This window comes from Camelus bactrianus, chromosome 27 (assembly GCF_048773025.1).
Source record: "Camelus bactrianus isolate YW-2024 breed Bactrian camel chromosome 27, ASM4877302v1, whole genome shotgun sequence".
Taxonomy (NCBI): domain Eukaryota; kingdom Metazoa; phylum Chordata; class Mammalia; order Artiodactyla; family Camelidae; genus Camelus; species Camelus bactrianus.
In genome coordinates, this window is record NC_133565.1 from 29,338,328 (window position 1) to 29,355,182 (window position 16,855).

The 16,855-nt window shown below is 50.5% G+C and overlaps 1 protein-coding gene across 5 annotated transcripts in view; it reads right to left on the reverse strand.

Moving 5' to 3' along the window:
* ARNT2 (aryl hydrocarbon receptor nuclear translocator 2) overlaps positions 1–16,855 on the reverse strand; it is a 163,966-nt gene that overhangs the window by 28,710 nt on the left and 118,401 nt on the right. For all 5 annotated transcript variants that reach the window (XM_074354187.1, XM_074354186.1, XM_074354189.1 and 2 more), the window contains exons 9-12: positions 12,692–12,768; positions 11,159–11,293; positions 8,905–8,979; positions 4,404–4,555 (exon numbers count right to left, since the gene is read on the reverse strand). In XM_074354187.1, the coding sequence (XP_074210288.1) occupies positions 4,404–4,555; positions 8,905–8,979; positions 11,159–11,293; positions 12,692–12,768 (439 nt within the window). The remainder of the gene's footprint in view (positions 1–4,403; positions 4,556–8,904; positions 8,980–11,158; positions 11,294–12,691; positions 12,769–16,855) is intronic.

Consider the following 16,855-nt stretch of genomic DNA (forward strand, 5'->3'; position numbering starts at 1 on the left):
CAGAACCTGTGGGGCCCAGTTCTCTGCCAGGTTGTCTGTTGCAGGTGGATGAGAGGGTGGGACCCACGTCAAGTCCACGCTGGGGCATGGTGACAGGGGGTTTCAGCCCCTTCCTGACTCTAAGCTCTGCAGAGACTGGGAATGACACCTTCCTTGTAGGTCCTCCTTAATTCCTTTTACTCCCTGCTCCCACATCCTGACAACCCTTGGCCAGATGAGCTGGGCCCAAGGCAGCCATCCCTGAAGACGTGGGGGCATGGACCATGGGCTCTGTGACCGCAGGTGCGGTGGACTTTAAAGGACACACACACACACACACCCCAGCACAACATGCAGGTGTGGTTCTGAAGCCCTACAGCGGTGTAGGAAGGCGCCGTCACACAGAGGGCTCGGCCTCAGCAGAGCCGAGGGAAGATGTCGGTCCTTCCCTACAGAGCTGCTGGACACAAGAAGCACAGGCCTCAGGTCTGCAAGTGACCCCCGCTCAGCAACAGCCCTCGGCTCGTCTCCCCGAAAGAGTGTCGAGCCCGAAACACCACGACGTGGGCACGTTCCAGAGTGTGCCACCAGCGTGTGAAATGGGAGCCTGTGTTTCCTGGGCTTCGTTCCATTTTCCTACTTCAGTGTAAAAGGAAAAAAACACAGAAGTGATAAAAAGGCCTTCTTTTCAGCACCTTCAACACAAATGCTAACCATTAAGACTCCATTTCTCCGGGAAGTTTCTTTTGGATGCTCTTGACCTAATGCAACTGGGGGTTGGCAATTTTTTCCCCCAAGCACAGAGCACGTAAGCACCTTGCCGACGAGTCTGCCCACTGCTGGCGACGCGGAGCCAAAAATTTGAAGTGGGGCTGACTGTTCACATCACGGTTGCCACTGCCCTCTGCTGTCCACAGTTAACAGTTCCTACCATCTTTGCCCACTAAAGTTCTTCCCGTCCAGCAGACAGTAGTTCAGGCCTCTGCTGTGAGTCTGTGCATTGGGGGGGCATTCTCACCCCATCTAACCTAGCTGCCAGGAGCGATCGCCCCGAGGAGAGATGTAGGGGCACCCCCAGGACAGAATGCTCTGTCAAAGCTGCCTGACTTTCAGGAAAAGAAATCAAAGTCTCTGCTGGGGACTGCTTTTAGAAGGAAGGTCTTCACTTTCCTTCCAGGCTCCTCTGCAGCGCTACCTGCCAGGGATGCTTTCTCGGAGGCCCTGGGTGGAAGTGTTAACTCTCTACCTCCCCTGTCCCTCCCTTCTACCGCTTCTCACACTCCCTATGTGACAGGGGCCCTCCGGGGTGGCAGGGACCATAACAGAGGCACCCCGAATTTACTGGACAGCTGGCACACGCCCATGTCCCCTCACGGGGTTCAGTGGCTACCTGCTGTGTTGAACTGAGTTGCACGAAAGGCAATTTTGATGGCTGAAGCTTGTGTCCATGTTGAAAATGAATGAAGAATGATAAAAATGCAAAAATTCCAAAAACATAAAAGAGGGGAGCTTCAGCCTGCCCTTCTGACCCAAGTCTAGAGGACTCTGCCTGGTCCCAAGCCCTGAGCCGTGGTCTCTACCGTGGAGGGTGGCCCGCATTTGCTGTAGGAGGACTCCAGAGACAGGTGGGACTTGGGCTTGAGAGTAGGGCAAGGGCTGGTCCCACCACCTCCTGAAAGTTTCTCTCAGCAACAGGCAACAGACACCAGGCACCATGTGCACACATGCGTACACACACACACACACACACACACACACACACACACGGCTGCAGGAAGACCCGGAAAGAGCACAGGCGTGGAAAAGGAGGAGATGAGGCAGACAGGGAAGAACGGAAGGGAGGAGGGACAGGACCGTAAGAGGAGGTGGCTCTCACCAGGAGCCAGTCAATATGTTGGCATCACAAGGGTAAAAGTTCTAGAACAGTGCTCGTGGCTCTGAATGTGTGATGGGCTTGCCCATCCCCACGTCTCCTGGCACAGGCAGCTGACGCGGCCGGAGGGGCAGTGACAGGAGGTATGAGCTGGCGGATGAGCTGGGGCTTGAACAGATGCTAAGCAGACCTGTTGCTCTTGTGCTTACTTCAGCCTCATCCCCAGGGCTCCCGCTGCCCACACCCGGCTCCGGGTCAGTGAGAACACCTGCCACCTCCGTCCCCCATCTGCTGAACACAGAGGGAGCCACGGGAGTCTGAGCCCGTCTAACACTTCCCTGGGTCCTTAAGCTGCACCATCTTGACCAAAGCCAGGGCCCGACAGAGGCCTGGCACTAGGGGGCGCCTCTCTGCTCCCTCTCCTGCGCACGTTGGGGGCTGTGGGAGAAGTAAAAACCCCTCAATTTGACCGAGTTTACCAAGCAGTGACTAGAGAAACCCAGACATTAAAAAACAATGCTACCTTTTTGCGTACCTGGATCTATTACTTACTCTCATTTGCTCCTGCTACTCTTACAGCCAAGAAAGTCTCGCCTGGAAGACGGAGATGTAAGAAGAGTCAGAGCACCAGGCAGGCCAAGGGATGCAGTGCAGAGAGAGGAGCTGGTCGGACAGTGTGGGGAGAATGAGCTGTTGACCTGGGCTCCTAAGCAAGCTGGCACGGCCGGGTGCCACGGCCAGGCAGATGGGGGTCAAGAAGAGATGAAGGGTGAGGGGCTCCAGCAGAGACACGTGGCAGGGCCAGCTGGGAGGAGGGCAAGGACGAGTGGCAAGACGGGGGCTTTCTAAGATCAAGAAGCCACACGCCTAGGAGAGGAGGAAGCCTGTGGCGAGGGTCTGGGTGAGGACTCGGGCCTCCGAAGGAGACAGAGGATGTGCTGCAAGTTTGAAAGGAACTGGAGGGCTGGGCCCTGGAGGGAGGAGGCCCTGCCCTGGCGGGGAGCCAGCGCCGGAGGAGGGGAGGGGACAGAGACAGACACCTGCAGGAACAAGGCGCGGTTCATGTGAGGGCCCCGGCTCCTCTGTTTGCTGGAAGGCAACAGGATGTGCGCCATTGGAGGAGAGCTGGCGGCGCGCTTAGCCTACGTGGGGCAGCCCGAGGAGAAGGAGCCAGGAAACTGCCGAGCAGCTGCAGCAGGTGGAGGGGGGAGGCTGCTGCCGCCGGAGTATCGCAACAACGGCCACAGACCCCGCCTGCCCAGGGCCGCCACTCCGCCCAGAGCGAGTCACACAAGGGGACGTGCAGGGTCTGAGGAAGAGGGGGTGGTTCTGCTGTTCCTCCCATATTACAGATGAGACAACTGAGGCTTAGAAAGAGCAGAGACTTGCCCAGTTGGGAGCTGGGATTGAAACCCAGGTCACCTGCCCTCTGGGGGATCTTGTGCGGACCCACCTGTCCTGTGGCCCAGGAGCAGGGTCAAGGCTGAGACACAGAGGGTGGTGCCGCCTGGAAAGGAGGCTGCTTCATGGGACCCAGAAGGGAGCCCCCAAATCCAGGGAGCTGGGACATGGCAGCAGAGAGCCCTGAGGCAAGCCAGGAGGCCACAGTGATGGCCTGGAGGCATCAGTGCCCAGGGGGCTGTTAGTAGCCGAGGAGGGGAGGTGGCCAGGGTGGGAACAGACTCCACCGACTCAGTGTGGCGCCTGGGAAAAAGGACGGCGGGGACTCTGAACGGTACAGGAGACACGGGGACAGTTCTCCTGTGTCAGCTCATCTCACGCACAGCACAGGAGGCATGGCTCTCATGTGCCCACGTACACCTGGAAGTCATCTTGCCTTTGTTCGTGTTGGTTCTTTGGACTTGTATTTCCTCGAGAATAAATCCAGAGAGGAGGTGTGACCTGCTGGTAGCTAGGACCTCACTGAATCCTCACGGAAACCCAAGAGAGAGAGATCATGACCCCTTCCACACATGGGGAATGAAGACTAAGGGGTGAAGGGACACACCAGTCAAGGCCACACAGCCGGGAAGTGGGGGTGGTGGGCACACCAAGTCCAGAGGTCTGCGTGCTGACGTGTGGGATCAGGCAGAGGTGAAGCCAGCAGAGTCCTTGGGAGGAGGGCGTCAGTGACTGGGCAGCAGAGAAACCATGTGTCCCCGAGGTGCCCAACCCCATGCCACCTGCCCCTGTGCCCCTGAGCTGCCAAGAGGCTCAGCCTCGCTCCTCCTGCCCTGGCCTCAGCAGGTCCAGACACAGGCAGCAGGCACACCAGAGAGCACCCAGCTCTGCTCCGCTGGGCTCTGCACTCAGGGGACAAGAAGAGGATGGGGAACCAGAGCACCTTGAACTGGCTGTGCTGCGGGAGAGGGAGTGTGTTGGGGGTCATTGCTCAGCCCGGGGGTCTTTCAAATTGAGAGGGAAATGAGAAGGGGGATGCAGGGGGAAGCAGTGGTGGGGAGACACCTCCCCTTGTCCTGCTCCCGAGTCCCTGCGGGGACCTCCAGCTGCCGGCAGCGCCGCGAGACCGCGGAGGGAGGCGGGGACGTACTTGACGTTGGTGTTGGTGCAGATGATGTACTCGATCTCGTCAGAGTAGGGGTTCTGGAACGTGAAGCTGCTGGTGCGGATCAGCACCCACTCCCGGTTCTTGGTGCGGAATCGATACATGACCGACAGCACCTGGCCCTTCAGCTTAACCACCTGAGAAAACACGTGGAGAAGGAGGTCAGCGGGAGGAAGGAGGCTGCCAGACAGAAGGAGGGAGAGGCACCAGGCTGCGCAGGCTCTGTGAGGGCCAGCGGGGGCTCCGAATAGGAACGCTGGAGCCAAAGACAGGAATAGAGGGAGTGAGACAGAGCGGTGACCCGAGGGGAACCCTCTGTCCACTTCCCCTTTGAGACAGGGCCCTGCATTTAGGTCACTCTGTTGCCACCACGTGAGAAACCGATTAGTCAATGCCCATGTTATATCAGAAATTTTCGGCTTTTACAAATCAGATCATGAAAACTCTATAAGCTGGGGTGTTTCCCTTTTTGCCTTGGCTTCTAGGGCACCCTGGGTTTGATGCTAGTACCCCTGTGAAGTAATGATCTCACTCAGAGATGTAGTGACATTGTATTCATGGATTTATTTCTTCATACCTCACATTAAGAAATTCTTAACTCTGTTCAACACAAAAGCTCAGAAATGGGGGAACCCTTCCTGGCACCACATGTGAGGAGGCAAAGTCATGGAGTGAGGCCAGGTCGGGGCACCGGCAACAGGACAGAGGTCAAGGCCATGTGCCCCTCAAGTTGGCCTTCTGAGAGGTCCCATGGGGGACTCTGAATCTGCACAAAGCACAGGGGACAGAGATGTGAGACCACGTCTGCTGCGCTCTCAAGCACTGCACGGAGGGTGCCTTTTCATGTTTCTTCTAACCAGGATGCCTGAGATGGTGCGAAATTTTTTAACTCCACGTAACAGACACTCACAGGCACCACCTGTGTGCAAACGTAGCCTTGAGCTGTGGATAAATTGAGAAGGGACGGAGCCTCAGCCCTGCACCCTCCTGGGGTCCAACTTACAAGCATCTTGTACATGTCTCCTCACAGAGTCCTCACAGCAGTATTTTGAGTTTTTGGAAACTGAGCCTCAAAAGATTTAAATATCCTGCCAAAGCCTGGTGACTGAGGAGGGGCAGAGGCAGGGTGGGATCCCAGGTCCACCTGACCCCAGTGCTCTCTGTCTTTTCATGAATCCCTAGAACTGAGACAGAATCCTTGTCCCCAGAGAGCTTCTCGCCAAGCATGGGTAGGACAGGTGCATGGATAACTGTAACCTAAACACAGCGCATCAAATACAACTACAGAAACACGTGACCAGGTGCCACGGGGTTACCAGGAAGTCGAGGAGACAGCATGTTCTCAGGATCCAGAAAGGGTTCCCGGAGGGAGATGGGGTTAGGAACACACACTGGGAGGCGGGCAAAATGTTGGCGAGTGGAGCTACGTGGGGAGGGCCGCCCTGGCAGAAGGCACTGCATGAGCAAATGTTTGGGAGCTGGAAACCCGAGGTGCGATGGGGACCGGGACCACACGTGTAAGGCAGTGCAGGGATCGCAGTCCTGGCCTGGAGACCAGGTGGCTGCATTCAACCTCGCTTTACTCAGGTGCGATGCTGGTACCTGCGGTCATGAAGGCCAGGCACAGACCCAGCCTCGCCCAGCTCTTCCTGAAAACAGCCCTCATCATCACCGTCACCATCATGGAAGGCGTCTGAGCAGAGAGGAGACGGATATGGCAGAACCCGCCCTAAAGCCTGGCTGGGCTCCACTCTGCCCTCTGACTTCTAGGTGAACCATGATCCAGAGGGACTCCAGGAGCAGAGCTAAGAGTGGACCCAGTTTTCCCAGCCCCTGGGCTGGCAGGCTGTCTCTCCCACCCCCCAACCTCAGATTCCTCACAAACTCGAGCCCACTCTAAGGGTCTCACGTCTGGGCCATTCAAATACTTTTGTTTAAATCCAGAGTTCAAAGGCTGACTCCGAACTGACACAGTCCCCTCCGTGCTTTTGCAAAAACAAGCCACTCCCGTTTATCAACATTGGTGTCCCAACCCTGGCCGCCGGTGGCTGGAGCCCAAAGAACACAAGAGAGGGGCCGGGCCCGGCGCCCTCCAGGATGTCCGCGCGGCTGCCTGCCGCTGCCCGCTGAGCCTGTGACCTGCCTGGGCCCCCGGCTCTTGGGCGTTGCTGCTTTGGCTTCGCCTCCTGCCTGCGGAATGAGGGGGCTGCTCACAGAGTGAGAGTTAATTAAGCTGGATAGCAGGGTAGGATCAGATGTTAAATTCCTTCTTTTCCTTTTCAAAATTAACCTGGTTCTGACAGCGTCAGCAGTTTAAAATCTTAGACGTGCTGTCAGACGGAGAGGCCTGTGTGTGGGGTGGGGTGATAGGGATGTGTGCTCTGGAAGGAGGCAGGCTCCAGCCCTGGCTGTGTTATCACCTTGCTGTGTGACTCGGGGCAGGTGGCTAAACCTCTCTGAGTCCTGGTTTCCACTGTGGAAAAAGTGGGGATGATAATACACTGTGTAGGGTTGAGGATTACACAGAATAACGTGGGGACAAAGGGACTGGCTGATTACTAACATCACTGTTATAGCTTCATTTCCATTTGAAAATGAAGCAACCCAGTCCAAACAGGATGATGCTAGGCGATTTCCACATACTTAGCAGACATCTGGCATGAAAGATAGAACTACTGCAATGTTTAACCATTCTGATTTCATACTCTACTAAAGCAAGTCACCTGCTCTGGGTGATGATCCACTTAGACCACTTTATTAAAAGTCACCACCCACGTGCAAACTCCATCCAGTGGTGGAGATGATGGTGAGAAGCAGAGATGTGGAGATGTGCCCACAGGGAGTTTATGTTTTAGTAGAGAAGACAGAAAAAAAGGACAAAACAAATAAAACAATCGAAAACTGGAATAGTTGTTGCAGAGGGAAAATGAGGGGCTGAGAAGGAGGTTAGGGGATCTCTCTAAATGCTGGAGAGGGTGTGGAGAAAAGGGAACCTTCCTACACTGTTGGTAGGAGTGTAATTTTGTGTAGCCACTATGGAACAGTATGGAGTTTCCCCAAGAAACTAAACATAGAGTTACCATATGATTCAACACTTTCACTCCTGGGCATATATTCAGAGAAAACTCAAATTTGAAAATATATATGCACCCCAGTGTTCACAGCGGCACTATTTACAACAGCCAAGTCATGAAAGCAACCTTAATGTCCACTGAAAGGTGAATGGATAAAGATGTGGTGTATATATACAACGGAATATTACTCAGCTATAAAAAAAGAATGAAATAATGCCATTTGCAGCAACGTGGATGGACCTAGAGATTATCATACTAAGTGAAGGAAGTCAAAGGCAAACATCTATTGTAACATTGCCCATTCTCTTCTCTGTAGGGTAGCAGGGCACTGAATCGAGTGCCAGAGCCCTAAGAGGAACAGGCTCTCGCCCCTCCCAGCTGGCCCGGGGCTCAGGAGGGAGCAGGACCCCAGTCAGAACCCTGGTCCTCTCACTCACTAGCCATGTGACCTGAAGGAGCGTCACAACTCACTGTGGCATGAAGATAGTAATGTCCCCTCCTATGACTGTTGTGAAGATTCAGGAAACTGTGTGTGCAAAAGGGGTTTACATGGGGCCCAGCACACAGTAGGTGCTCAGTAAACACCTGCTGAAGGTGATGATGCTCAGGATGCAGTTAGCAGGGTGGCCTTCCTCGCGGGCTCCCACAGTCACCCTCAGTTCTTCTCTCTCCTTCACCGTCTCTATCCAAAGCATCACTAACCCAACAACTGTCTCCTCAGGTGGCCTTACCCTGTCATTCCCACTGCTCCTGCCCCATTTCTGGTCTCACCACCTCTCACCTGAGCAACTGACGCAGCCTCCTGATTTGCCTTTTGTCCCAGGTGTATTCCAGTTATTTGTCTCATCTGCATACCTGGGCTGCCAAAGTGGTTTTTCAAAAACATTGCTCCGCTTCAAACCTAAGGAATCCTCACTTACATGACTCAGGAGAGAATTTAAACCCCTCAGCAGAGGCACAGGAGACCCTTCATAATTTGGCTTCACTGGCCTCATTTTTACCGCTGCCCACCTCCTCCCTACAGGTCAGCCAGGGTCAGTCCAGCCCTAAGGAACTACTTACAACTCTCCCAACAGGCCACGCTCTTTTGCACCTCTCGTGCTGGCCCCTCAATCTAGAATATTCTGTCATGTCTTCTCTGCTCATCTTTTAAGATGCATCCCAAGTGTTCCCTCCTCTGGGAGACTGTTCCTACCCCTTCCCCACCTTGTTAACCTCTCCACCCTCTGCTCTTCCCCCGGGACACGGAAATTCCTTCCTGACGGCCTGTCCTCCCCACTAGACAGTGAGCTCCTCCGCGGCAGGGGCCCTGACTGACGCCGCACGTGGGACCCTGCGGCCTGCCTGCGCACGGTCGGACTGCACCCACGTACCCGGTTGCTACATCAGCTGTAAATGGACACTGGTGATACCTGTTGAAAGCTCTCCCGCAGATGGCTCTGATCCTCAGAGTGGCAGAATTCCAAGATGTCCTTTCCTAGAAGATCCTAAGTAAAGAGACAAGCTTTAGTAATCCCTAAGCCCACCTTTCGTTATTTACAGATCGCTGTTAGACAAGAGCGTGCACATATATTCCCTTCAGTCCACCTCCTTCAGCTCATCCCATCACAAGGGGAGAAAAGGCAGGTGAAAATTTTCCCCTGGAGCACTCACGGAGCTGGCATCTACTACCCTAACCTCAGTCCCTTTGGCATGTTCAATACCGACGTCTAATTTTCCTAAGGCACTAGATCAGCATCTGCAGAATGCAATTTTATTTTTGTTTGCCTTGGAGAGGCAACCTGTAATAAACATATTTTAATAAACATAAAGAGAAAGCACATGACAGCATGAGGACAAATGTGGTGCCTACGAAACCTGGAACTGTTTAACTGGGGAAACTGGAGCTCTCTTGTGGCTGCAGAAATGCTCCTATCATAAAAAAACCTGTACTTATTAAAAGCCTGTTTACTACCTACCTTCACTCATCTACGTCTTAGTCAAAGGACCTAGCACTAACCCAGAACAAGAGTGTGTTTTGCAATGAAACCAACTAGAATAAGATAAACCATCAAAAGGCAACTCCAAATGTGTTAAAGGGAAGGGGTCCAGTTGGCAATGTTTTAAATGGCAAAGGATTCAAACTAAGTCATCGATCAGAACCCAAATCAGCAAATGGCCTCAGTGGGGGCTGACATTGACAGTGGAAACAAAGTCTTCTCTGTGTGCCAGGAAGCCTCTAAATCAGTGGATCTGGCTGGAAATAGACTGCCATCAGAGGTTATGGTGAATTTGGAATCGGATTCATTTCCCACTTCGTTCCATCCCAGAATCTGGAGTTTGCATGAATCTAGAGATGTAGAACTATATGAATGGTTCCAGTGTTTCAGTCTGTTCTGTTTCTAGTTCTGAAACATACATGTGATTAAAACACCCATATCAATGTGCCTAAACTTCGTTCTCCAAAACAAAGATCATTTTCTTTCCTTCTTTTTTTGTTTAAACACTTTTTTTTTTGGGAGGGGGGAGGTAATTAGGTTTATTTATTTATTTTTTAACGGAGGCCCTGGGGATCGAACCCAGGACCTCGTGCATGCTAGGCAGGCACTCTACCACTGAGCTGTACCCTCCCCCCGAAATGCTTTTTATTTGAAAGAAATTAAAATCTACAGAAAATGGAAAGGGTAGTAGAATGAACACCGGGCATCCCGTCCCTTGACTGCTAATATTTTGCCACACTTGCATTTCTTCTTTCTTTAATATACATGAAAACATAAATACGCAAGTGAAATATATTAAAAAATACAGAAGTGAAGTAGCTTTCATACCGACACAAATACACACATACTTAAACATTTCTTGTTGAATCATTTGAAAATAAGTCGCCAGAAATCTCAACACTTCTCCCTGAGTCTGTATCTCATAAAAATGACCTGATCTCACAAACCCGTAACATATCGTATTACACCTGAAACAGTCAGTAATTATTTGATAAAGTCACCTGATACTCCCTCCCTCCATACGAACACTTGCTCACTTGTCTCCCAAATGTCCTTCATAAGCTCTATGTCTTCAGGCTGAGGACTCAATTAAGGCTCTTACACTGCATTTTATTATTCTGTCGCTTTGCTTTATCTTAATTTGGAACAATCTCTCCTGCCTTTTGGTGTTTCTCATGACCCTTGTGTTTCTCACTGACTTTTTTTTAAAAAAAGGTTTGGAACAAAAACCTGAAAACGTGCCCCCAGTATGAAGAGGTTCCAAATACATTTGAGAAACAAGCTGTCAGGCAAAATTAAGTGAACATCTTTAAGACTTTGCAGACTCTTTCACATTAATGTAATTTTAAAGTTTCTAAGAAGGAGATTTCCTATTTGGTGTTAATCAAAATTAACTGGTCAGAGAGCCCCTTTTTCATAGAGACCCTCAACTTTTGTTCGGGAAAAATCAGCTTAGAGAAGCAGAATGGCGAGGCCAAAAAATGGAGAGTAAACTTTTTAAGCGGCACAGCTGCATTCAGTGCTCGTTATTGCTTTGGAAGGACATTACCCTACCTAGGCAGGGAGACGGGTATCTTTTATGCTGTTTCCCTATGCTGTCATTGCGTTGTACCTTGAGCAAATGAGGTAGATGCATTTTTAGTAAAATGAAATCTCTAGGTGACTGCCGTGGCTCAAAACCACCCACCTGTGGCTGGTAGCCAATCACGCTGATGCACCTCGGGTCCACAAATGTGATGATCCCATCAGAGTTATGCCGGGATAAGAATTCCGTGGGCACCGACATCCCGCTCATGTCCATGCACACGGGAGAGCTGGTCACCTGGAGTGGAGAAACATGTGTGCCGGTGGTTTTAACAGAGACAGGGATGGAGAAGGGAGCTGCACTGGAGAACGGGAACAAGCCACGTGGATTTTACTTCACAGATCCTTCCAGGTCATGAGCACAATGAGTCTAAAGTGTTTCAGGCTGTCTTGGTCACACCTCGGACCAGCTGCAACTGTGGGCTGCTTTCTTTACGTCTCTGAACTTCAGTTTCCTCCTCGGTCACTGGGAAATAGGGAGCCTCATACAGTGGTTGTGAGGTTCAAAGAGACACTGGACATGAGACCCTGGCCCAGGGCCTGGCACACAGCTGGTGCTCAGAAATGTCAATGCCCTTCCCTTCCCCCACCTTTCCTTTACCAGGGATGGCAAGCCGAGTCTAAGGAACTGGTCAGAATACTTGGAAGGTCTACATTAGTGAACTGGATTTACCCCAGTATTCTTTCTTCCCCATCTGCAAGGAATAACCAGTGCTTATCATATGTGATTGAAACAGTTTATTCATGTGTCTGAAAATGGTAAGACCTAGGAAAGCAGGGACGTGGAAGGTTAGTATCCGCTGAACTACACCTGTATGTCCCCATCATTAGCACAGGCAAGGCCCTCAAAGCCTCAAGCCTCAAGGAGGAAGACTGGGTGGCTCCTGTGTGTGCAGACATTAAACCGGCGGGCTTTGCATTCCTCAGCGCATTTAACTGTCATGAGATTAAAAACGCACGTTTCTCGCCCTTGGGGAGCTCGCAGGGAAGGAGCATGCGCTCAACTACCTGCACAAAAACAGACCGTGGAGAGTCTTACCTCTCGTATGAGCTCAACACTAGGCGTGTAGGGAGGAGGGACTGATTCATTTCGACTAAGCAGGTAAATGAAATCATTTTACTGGATCTTGAAAGATGAGGAAATAGGAGGGAAACAGGAGGAGGAGTTTCGAAAGGAGAAGGGAAACAGGGCAATACCAGGTGGAAGGAACAGCCTGCAGACACCCACAAAGGTAGGGAAGAGCATGGTGGGATTGTGGAAAAGGGAGTGATGTGGTTTGGGAATAAGGCATGAGAGATGGGAGGGAGGAGATGAGGCTCTAAGATGAGTGAGTGCTTTATCCCATGGGGAGACAGTCACGGTGATTAAACGGGTGTGATGCGAGCAGAATAACTAGTACAAGCGCAGGGGATGGACTGATTCAGGCCCTCAGTGAAGCAAGAACTCTGCTGCTCCTAGCTCACAGTCCCGCTTTCTCCTCCCAGTTTCAGCCTCATCCTTCTCCCAGAGTGAGACATGGAACCCAACAACGGGGAGGACACAGGAGACCAAAATAGTCATCCAAACCTACAGGTTCTTACTCTTTGCAATAATAACCCCTTTTCGAGATGGAAGAGGCTGTGAGCTTTTTCTTACCTGGAGTCTTCCGATTGCCACAAGGCAATATTTACTGCCTTGTCCCACATCGGCATCTTCTTCCGGTATAGTCATCCCTGAAATGAGAAATGTCAGTGTCATCGACAACATGCCCAAGATGAACAGAAAAGGGGCAGAAGCGCCCATGATTTTATTTACGCCTGTGATTTTATTCATGCAATTGAAAATACAGACCCACTGTTGACCACGCGGGGTCTGGGGAGCTACCCAATGAATGAACCAGCCCCTCAGTCATTTCCAGCTCCTCTCTCTGCCTGATGTCTGCTGACAATTTCACGTGTGTTACCATCTGCATCGGCGAATGATGTGAAGGAATTTACGGAAGATGAAATGCAAATTACTCATTTATACATTTGCAAAATCTGGCTAAAACATTTGGTTATAAAAGAAATTTCGGCAAGGAGTGTATAAGGGCATTTCAAATTATGTAAATATTTCACTTGTCTGTTGACAAAGAATCAAAGACCATCTGAGGCAGAATCATAGACAAAAACAAAAAGTAAAAGTCACCAAAACTGAAATTACTAACTTGCCGGGCAAGAGAACACAACCAGTGTTCCCCCTTCTGGGATAAAGTCAGGGTTTTTCAGGGCTGGAAAGGAGAAATTAATGATAGTAATGTTGATTAAGCACTGAAAACCAGTGCTCTGGGTAGGAAGTAATTGGTTAAAACAACCCTCGTTCTTTGGTCAGAAAAGTGTCTGCTGTGTTGTCCAGTGAGGGTCTGGCTCAGGGTTGCTCAGGGTACAAGGTTCTTGAGCAGCTTAGTTGGTTAGACCTGTTGCAGTGAAATAAGCCTTCCACTCTGGTATCTCCTAGGCAAGTGCCGTTAAGTAGAGAATTCCCTTTTATACTGCATAACACTTAACATAAATATTTTCACACCAGGTCAGACCAAAGGTTCACAGGGATAACATCACACAAGTGCAGTGACAGCCCATCAGTACAGACCGTCAAAGGAGCGTTAACATGGCCGCGGTTCCAAGAGCCAGAGAAATGTCACTCCCTCCTCATCCCCACCACCCTCTTTGTATTCCCCTCTGCTTCCCAGCCCTTTCGCATCCACTCCCACAGGGAACCAGCCTCTCGGGCGTCTGCTGTATCCTTGCTGTGCTTCTTTTGCACAAGTGGGCATGTACGTGTGTATTCTTTTACCTCTTCTTCTATGAAGAGCCGTGCACGGTAGGGACTCTTTTAGGCTTTGCTTGTTTCACTTGACAGTATGTCCTGGAATTCGCTGCACAAACATTCATAGAGATCTTCCTCGTTCTTTTTTAGAACTGCATATTGCTGTATTATGCAGATTAACCAAGACTGAATACAGCCACTTTCCTACGTATGAACATTTAGGTGTTTCCAATGTTTTGCGACTACAAACAAGGCTCCAAAGAATAATCTTGCAATACCCGTTTTCTTAAGAATTGGAGGTGTAGATACACGTATCAAGAGCATTCTCAAGTGAAACCAGTGTTTTTAAATTCTGAAATTACTTTGTCTTGCAGGTGCATGGTGATAAAGAAGACAATGACTACTAGGACAGGTGATGCTAACGCTAATGGCAGTTCTCACCCATCAGTGCAAATACCGACATAGTGAAAATGGCAAATAACATCTTCGTGCTGTTAGGAAAATAGTTTTACCTGTGAGGGTCCCTGAAGTCATCTCAGGGACTCTCAAGGTCCACAGACCAACCTTGGGAACTGCTGCTTTGGCTGTTGCCATTCCTCGGAGTTTGAGGATGGTCCTCTCACCCTCAACTGTTTTTCATCCTCTCCCCATTGCCTCTATTGATGACCACATAATAGGGAGACACAAGACGATGTCTCCAGTCTAGATTTTCCTCTGGAATTCCAGACCCTGACTCCACTTGCCTGCAAAAAATATCTACCTCACTCTCACAGGCTCTTCAAACTCACCATTGCTCAAGTCTTCCCACCCACACCTGCTCCTCTTTCTTCTGTCCTGTGGAAAAGACAGCTAGTGACCAGCCCTGCATCCTCTCCCTCTTTCATGCTGAAAGACCCTGAGTTATTCAGAGCGGCAGTGTCTCCTCTCTGTGAGAGTCAGAGGTGGGTCAGGTGACGCAGCCCTGGCCTATGAAATGTAAGCAGAAGTCAGTGAGCGGGGCTTTCAGGAAAGTTCCTTCTTGCAGTGAAATGCGAACATGATGGTGGAGTTTCAGCAGCCGTCTTGAAGGCAGGAAGGCCATGGTCACAGAGTAAGGACTGCAGAGCAGAAAGCTAGGGGAGTGAGTCCCTAATTACATCACAGAGCCACTGTACCAACCGTAGACTGCCTACCTTTAGGTTCTCTGTCTCAGAGGAAACTACATAAAATTACTTTGTTTAAGGCACACTTATTTTGGGTTTTCTGTTACCTGCAGCCAAACTCAATCACTTCTTAGTATACATCCCGATCTCTATAGAAACATCACTACCCGCGGTGAATATGTCACTTACTTGGGCTGACAAGCAGCCAGACCCACATCATATTTGGAGGGAATCCCCCTGCTCGAGCTTCCTGGTAGAGGATAAGACCCCAGCCCCGGCTCTGGAAGTCAGAGAAGCCAGATTTTACCTCTCCATCCTTCCAGGGGGTAGGGGTGGCTGGAGCTCCTCAGCAGAGCAGCGTCCAGTATCCTGGCCAGGCCGCCGCTGCTGGTAGTCTCCGTGCTTCAACCAGTTTCAGTGGGCAGTGGCCTGCTAAAGCCACCTAGGTTTCTGTCCATTTTCCAGATTTGGTCCCCTGACCCATGAAAGACTGGTCTGATTGGTTTGAGCTATTAATCTCTATCCAATAATTCTCTCCGTGCTTCGGCTTTCTGGCGTCATTCTCTGTTAGAAAGCAGTCGATATACCAGTGACTCAGTATCTCAAGCTAGAACTCCTATCACCATCCTCCACTCTCCCTCTCCTCTTGCCTCCGACACACCGGTGGTCACCGGACCTGGCTGCTCAGCATCACAACTGTCTTTGCCATCCGTCTGCTCCTCTCCGTCCTGTTGTCTCCGTAAGTCAAAAGCCTCCAGTCGGGCACATATGGTCCTTCACGATTCTGAACCATGCTAAATTAACTGCCGTTCCTCCAAACACCAAACACCAGGCAGTTCTCACATGAACAGCCCACATGTGCCTTTAAGGACGTTCGGTTTCCCACTCCTTGGGAATTAAAAGCCTTATTCTCTCAAGGGGACCATACCATCTGCTGATACCAGAATGATGAGTCTGGCTGGGCAACAGCGCATACAGACGGCTGAAAGCACAGAGCTAACAGTCAGGGTCGCTAAGCAATGAGGAAGAAGGTTCTTTCCTGCTCTGTAGATGGACAAGGGCTACCCAGATCTGTGATGGACAGAGATGATTCCATAATCACAACTGCATTTCAGGATGGGAGGTGTCACTGAGTCCAAGCCCCCAAACACTTGAATCACACGCCCACTCATTTCTGCTTGAACTTCTCCAACTGTGGGGCGATCACTACATTCCCAAAAGACTCAGTCTGTCTCCTTGAGACCTGAAGTTCCTAGACTTGCCCTTGGGGTCAAACACTCTTCTGTGGCACGTCCTTCAGACAAGGGAAGAGCATGCTGTGTTCCCGAGTCTGTTCCTCTCTGGGCCAGACATTCTTGTGTCATTTAACTGTTCTTCCCACAAAAATGGTTTTAAGTCTTCTTACACCCTGGTCACTCTTCTGAACGTGTTCTGATTGCCCGTACTCCCCTAAAATGTGTTACCCACAATGCACTAGGTGTGATCATTACTGATCCTCTCACCTCCTCTATTTTGGGGACCATGGAAGCTGGCTTACTGGCACCAAAAGGAGGACTTTCAGGAAGAAAGGAGTGAGTTGCGGTAACAGCTCTCCATAATCAAAGAGCCCTTGATTTTGTATTTAAAAAAAATCACAGGGGAGTTATATTTCTAGCTGAGATGGAATAATAGAGATCAAATTTACCTTCTGGCCAAAAACAAATAAACAAGAAACAAGACATAATAAACAATGGTCTTCAAGACACTGGTTATCAGGCAATGAATAAATGCAATCCTTGAGAGATGGGAAACAAGTAAGTTAAGACTTATGACTGCTCCAAATTCCTGCCCTAAGAGAGTTTCCAAGCCAGCAGTTTAAATTGCACAATGACTG